We start from the raw sequence: 7168 nt of genomic DNA on the forward strand, positions 1-7168 counted from the left end.
AGAGTATATGTCTCGAGTTCCTTATGCTAGCGCTGTAGGAAGCTTGATGTATGCAATGGTCTGCACAAGACCAGATCGGGCACATGCAGTCAGTGTGGTTAGCAGGTTTATGGGACAACCTGGGAAGGAGCATTAGGCAGCTGTGAAGCGGATTTTCCGGTATCCGAAGGGTATATCTGATGTTGGTCTCATCTATGGATGCGGTAATCCGCGATTGGTAACAGACTATTCTGATTCTGATTATGCTGGAGATGTGGCAGCAGAAGATCTATGAACGGTTATGTGTTCACCTTGGGCGGCTCTGTGGTTAGCTGTAAGGCGACTTTACAGTCTACAGTGACATTGTCTACTAGTGAGGCAGAGTATATGGCGCTGACAGAAGCTGCGAAGGAAGGAATATGGCTTAGAGGATTGGTTAATGATCTCGGTTTGCATCAAGATCAGGCTACTGTGTATTGTGACAGTTTGAGCGCTATATGCTTAGCCAAGGATCAGGTTCATCATGAGAGAACGAAACATATTGATGTGAGGTATCACTTCTTGAGAGATGAGAAGCGAATTGAAGTGAAGAACGTAGGAACTGCATATAATCCTGCTGACATGTTCACAAAGCCGGTTCCTCACAGCAAGTTTAAGCATTGCTTAGACTTGCTAAACATCTCAAACTTTTAGGATGGCCCTAAGGGGCATAAGGCCCGAAGGGGCATCTGGTCCGCAAGGACATTTGGCCCGTCGGGGCATCTGGCCCGTCGGGGCATCTGGTCCGTAAGGACGTCTGGTCCGTAAGGACGTCTGGTCTATTGGGACATCTGGCTGATAACGAACGTCTGGCTCTAGTTGAGCATCTGGCCGTTAAATGGCGTCCGGTTCGTCTAAGCAGCACATCTGGTCCGAAGGGACATCTGAGGCAAAGAGAGCGATGGTACATCTAGCGCAGAGAAGCGCATCTGGTACATTTGGCACTTGAAGGTGCATCTGGTACATCTGTTATTGAGAGGATTCAAGTCAAGGTGGAGAGTTGTTGATATGCCTTGAATCTGGATGTTACATCTAGGCGATGGATGTTACATCACGTACATCGTACCGATTCGGTTGCATCAAGAGCGTTGCATCAAGTTATTATAGATGTTATATCTGATCGTGGGCTTAGGCCCATGAGTCTGTTTAGTTTAGGGTTTTAGATGCGAGATGTTACTATATATATCTTGTATTCGAAGTAACCCTGAACTTGCACTCTGTAAACTCAATATCGCCTCCAATAATAAGATATCTCTTTGCCCATGGACATAGCTCTAGGAGTGAACCACATTAAATCTTTGTGTCGTAGTTACATCGCTTTTATTCATCTGTTTCCGCATCTGTCTCTGCTCACAATTGTTACAACAATTTGAGCGGTAAACTCCTAGCTCTGATCTGCATACAAACGAGTTGTATATAGAAATCTATTTTTTTTTTGGAGCAATACCTTTTTAAATATGATATGATAAGATACTAGCTATATAAACTTGCTATCATTGGCAAGTTAATAATTAAACATATGCTACGTAGTACGATAATAGTATTACATGAGAACAAAACAAAATCCACCATATACGGTGATAATATATTAATATTGATACTGTCGACACTCGATAGATACATTACATATGTACACGATCTATTAATAATATACCACCACGATAGGAAAAGCCAAATCATGTCTAACAAACATATAAACACAATACCAAAAGTATAATTAACTCCATATTAAAAACATCTTTCTATTCACTTAACACATTTGGATATATACCCTTCCATCTTTAAACATCTCTCAGGATCCTATCTTTAGGGTTTCAACATTTTCTTCAGAAATATCTCTCGAATATATAAGTAACATATACCAAGTATGGAGTGTGAGAGATCACCGTCGCCCACTTCATCAGAAACCGGAGCCGTTCTTCACCATCGTTCTTCTTCGTCGGTCTCCACCGTGACGAGACGAATGTATGAGTGCACTTTCTGCAAAAGAGGTTTCACGAACGCACAAGCTTTAGGTGGTCACATGAACATCCATCGACGTGACCGTCTCAACAAGGCGGCCAAGCTGCAAAACGACGATGATTCAGCACTCTCCGGTTCTCGAAGATGTTTCCACGTGGCATCTTCCGATCGTGGAGGCTATGAGCAAGTAGACTCCGTCGTCTTGAGGACGACCACAAACTTGAGCTTACGAGTTGGATCGATGGTTACAAGGAGAGAAAACGTCGTCGTTGAAGGAGATGAAATCGATTTGGAGCTACGTCTTGGCTTATGAGTTATATATGAGATCATCAACCACTACATCTATATTTGTATAATACGTTTTTTGGGTGTTTATTGTATGTTTCTTGAGGGTTGATATGTGTATTGTAATATAGGGCCGCATATGAGGAGTTTATTATATGTTAATGTAATGTATGTTTAGGTGGATATTTAATTATGCATATTTTGTGATCGATCACTGAGATATATATATATATTGGCTATAGCGATGATATATATATATATATATACATGTTAAATCTTTACTTGTATGTCACAAATATTATTTTCCTTGAAAAAATCAGATCTATCTCACAACAAAATCATTGAACAATATAACTTGCTATTGGATTAAAGTAACTAAAGCCAATCTAGGTTATGCTTTTGCGAGAGGATAATACTTAAATATAAAAGACAGAAAAAACGAAAAGAACAAATAAATTGGGAAAATTGAAAATGTTCTTTTTACTGAAAATCTCTTATTGGCCCAAACCCCTTCAAAAAATATATTCATTTTTCCAATAAAAATATATGTGCCAATTCACCATCCTCTTAGTTTTTGGGTGGAATTAACTTCTTGTTTAGCATAGACCTACATGGTAAATCGCAATAAAAATCTGTTTTCCAATAAATTCTATATTACATCTAAAATTAAATTAGGAAAATCTTCTACACTATCACTTTCTTAGTACCATTTTTGTATGTTTACTTTAACTGCATTACCTTTAATTTTTAATAGTAAAAAGATTATTATACCCCTAATTAATTGAACATATACCTAATCTATTTTTCCCATGAACTCTCCAATTTCAATTCCAGGAACTTCCAATTGCTCTAGTGTGATCAAATCCGACGAGATTGGATGACATGTGCCATTGTTTTTGTCATACCGGAATGTTCATAGAACGTCTAAGGATTTCCGATTAAGTGGTGAGGAATGGATTGAATGTCGAAGGATTATGCACAATAGGTGAATTTGAGAAGACTCGGAAGCTGGTAAAATAGTTTTTTTTTAATGGTAAAATAGTTCTCTTGTAAAGGAATCATCAAACCTGAAGCTTACACTCAACACCATTATCAGCGCTTATGTTAAAAGAGAGACTTCTCTGGTGTAGAAGAGGTGAAGAAGGATGGTAACATATACGCTTCTTATGAAATTAAGCATCAAGAAAAGAAAATTTGTTAAATAGTCTTACAAACACTAAATAATTTTATAAATCATTATAAATTATTTTATAAATACTTATAAATCTCACAAAAATATAGAAATGTGAAAAATACTTAACGATTTTATAAATGTGATGGCCCGTCGCAAGAGTCTCCTCTTTTGTCTGTTTTGGAGAAATGCTGATCCATTTTGTACCAACAACATGCAGACTATCATTGGCCCAATCACCAGCTTTCAAAAAGGCTACATGGGGTTCACTTGCAGATGTAGCTATAGGTATCACTCGTGTTGGTGAGGTATCACTCGTGTTGGTGGTTCATTAGCTTTCATTGGGAAGGTGAGACCAAACCTGTGTTTCACGTTTTGATATTAAAAACTGTGTTTTTTTCTTGAGGCTATGTGAATGTATACATGTCGGTGAAGATGAATTTGGTTTTATGCTTGCAAAGTTGCAAGTATTCTAAATGAAATTAGTGTGAACAATGATGTAGGAGACAAGTAAATATAAAGTTATGCGTCACACCAAAACAACTTGGGAATTTTAATGCCTAATTTTATAAACTCTTTAAATTTTAAAATTCTATAAAAGAATACTTGTAAATCTTCCAAAGATGTTTTGAAGATTTATAAAGTTTTATAAATGATTTTATAAACCTTCACACATGATTTTATAAACCTTTATCAATTATTTAAAACTCTTGCAAAATGATTTATTAACCTTTATAAATAATATATTAACTCTTATAAATGTATATACCTTATAAATGGTTTATAAACCCTAATAAATTATTTATAAACACTTATAAATGACTTTTAAACTGTTATGAATAATTTATAAATCCTTATAAAATGATTTTTTATACATGTATAAGAGTTTTTAAATCTATTTCATAAATTCTATCAACATTCTATAAGACTTTATAAGTTTCTAGATTTTATACAATTTTATCAATTATTTGTAAGCCTTATAAACAATTTTATTAAATCAGTTTTATAAGTTTCTATAAATTTATATTTAAACATGTTTTATAAGTTTATATAAATATTATTGTAATCCTCTATAAATGATTTATAAATTCTTATAAATTCCACCTAGGGTCTTTCTAAACTCTTACAAATGATTATATAAATACAATTATAATGTTCGGTAAAGTGTGCAATGGTTTTAGATGATTTTATAAACTAAACAGTTTTATAAGATTTTATAAATATGTTTAAAGTTCATAAATGATGGTACATAAATTTATAAGGTTTTATACTTTAGAAATCAACTTACAAACCTCATAAATCAGGTTATAAGCATTTATAAATCAACTTATAAACCTTATGCGTCATCATCAACTTATAAACCATATCTACGGAATCACTTGGGACATCGAGATTCTATCTCTCCTTTGAATGTATTTATTTTAGTTTTGTATCGAGAATCATGGACTCTTTAGCTGATTCACTTGCTAAATCATCTTTGAACTTGGCTCCCACCAACTAGTTTTCTTGGTTTGGGCTGCTTTCTAATAAAATGTTTGGTGTTAAAAAAAAAACAAACTCTTAGTAATAAAAATATAATTTATAAACTCTTATAACCTAATTTGTAAATCCTTCAAACAACTTACAAATCTTTATAAACTATTTTAGAAAATATGTTTGCTATATTTCTATAAAGTATCATTTTGTTTTAAGCCAATTTATAAAACTTTTTTTTTGTGCAACACCAATTTATAAACCTTTTTTTTTGTGCAACACCAATTTATAAACCTATATAAACCAATTATAAACACTTATCTCTATAATATTATTTGAGAAGTCAGTTTCCTATGTGTCGCTCACTGATACCCTTAATAAATTAATTTACATTTTAAATGCTATTACTTATTTTTTTATTTAGCTTCCTTTTAAAAAATTTCCGGAAAATATATACATATAATAAAAAAGGAAATTTTCTATAAAGTTAAAAAAAAAATTGAAAAACGAAAATACATGTATATATAATATGATTTAATAAAAAAAGAAAAGTTCACAGAATAGTAATATTACATTTTCAAATTATTTAAAAATAACATAAAATATAATTTTGAAATAATAAAATACTTTCTTTATATCTATATTTTCTTAGATGAAAATTATAAATTTCTATATAATGTGATTTCATTAAAAACAATTCACACAGATAATCTTGATATTATAAAAATAAATATTATTTCTTTTAAAACATAATTTTAAACAATACAAAAAAAAATTCAAATTAATAAAAATATTTTTATATATCTATATATTTTCCTAGATGATTACATAAAATAATTAATTAAAACATAATTTTAAACAATACAAAAAAAAATTCAAATTAATAAAAATATTTTTATATATCTATATATTTTCCTAGATGATTACATAAAATAATTAATTAAAACATAATTTTAAACAATACAAAAAAAAATTCAAATTAATAAAAATATTTTTATATATCTATATATTTTCCTAGATGATTACATAAAATAATTAATTAAAACATAATTTTAAACAATACAAAAAAATTCAAAGTAATAAAAATATTTTTATATATCTATATATTTTCCTAGATGATTACATAAAATAATTAATTAAAACATAATTTTAAACAATACAAAAAAATTCAAAGTAATAAAAATATTTTTATATATCTATATATTTTCCTAGATGATTACATAAAATAATTAATTAAAACATAATTTTAAACAATACAAAAAAATTCAAAGTAATAAAAATATTTTTATATATCTATATATTTTCTTAGATGATTACATAAAATAATTAAGTAGCATAAAATGATATATGTTTAATTGTCTAAAAATAGTTTATAATTAGTAATATTGAAATGTTTTATTTATTTTTCATATATTTAGTTGACTATAATATCTTTCAATTACAGCAAACAAATATTGATAAATTATATCTTAGTTATATAATATTATTTTTAAATAAAATCAAATTTTTTTACTACTTATTTTTAAGAGAAATTAAAAAAACTAATTTTTTTTTAAAAAATAAACATGGTTTGATCAAATAGTTACAAAATAGTTTAATGAGGTACATATATTAAATTTTATCATTATTAAAGTTCTTTTTTTTCTTAATATTAAATTTGTTTTTAAATTTTATGTTTTAATATTTGTGGAACTTAATAGAACCATAATCAAAATACCAAAGAAAATATGAATTCTCATTTTTAAGATTATTTAAAATAAATTTTAGTTTCCATTCAATAAATCAAAGGCATAAAGTTATTTAGTATGTATAAAATAATTTAATTATTGTAAATATTGATATGTGTTCTTGAGCTTTCAAAAATGTATCATCTACTTACGCATGTAAGTAGCTGATACATTTTTGAAAATATTATTTGAGAAGTCAGTTTCTTATATGTCGCTCTCACGTTAACTCTCACGAAGTTTGATTACATTGATACCCTTAATAAATTAATTTACATTTTAAATACTATTATTTATTTTTTATTTAGTTTCCTTTTAAACAATTTCCGAAAAATATACACATATAATAAAAAAAGGAAATTTTCTATAAAGTTTAAAAAAAAGAATTGAAAAACGAAAAATGTATGTATATATAAATGATTTAATAAAAAGGGAAAGTTCACAAAATAGTAATATTTCATTTTAAAAATATTTAAAAATAACATAAAATATAATTTTGAATAAGAAAATACTTTCTTTATATCTATATTTTCTT

At 29.0% G+C, this 7168-nt stretch overlaps 1 protein-coding gene across 1 annotated transcript; it reads left to right on the forward strand.

The window, feature by feature from the left end:
- Window positions 1-1624: 1624 nt before the first annotated feature.
- Window positions 1625-2485, forward strand: LOC106305098 (zinc finger protein STAMENLESS 1). Its single transcript, XM_013741475.1, has one exon. It carries the CDS (start codon window positions 1886-1888, stop codon window positions 2291-2293), a length of 408 nt encoding a protein of 135 aa, XP_013596929.1. The 5' UTR covers window positions 1625-1885; the 3' UTR covers window positions 2294-2485.
- The last annotated feature ends 4683 nt before the right edge of the window (window positions 2486-7168 follow it).

Source organism: Brassica oleracea, chromosome C7, assembly GCF_000695525.1.
Source record: "Brassica oleracea var. oleracea cultivar TO1000 chromosome C7, BOL, whole genome shotgun sequence".
NCBI classification, from domain to species: domain Eukaryota; kingdom Viridiplantae; phylum Streptophyta; class Magnoliopsida; order Brassicales; family Brassicaceae; genus Brassica; species Brassica oleracea.

What these genes read in the sequence shown, in the direction of transcription:
- LOC106305098 (XM_013741475.1), top strand. Translation starts at nt 1,886, where the DNA reads ATGGAGTGTGAGAGATCACCGTCGCCCACTTCATCAGAAACCGGAGCC.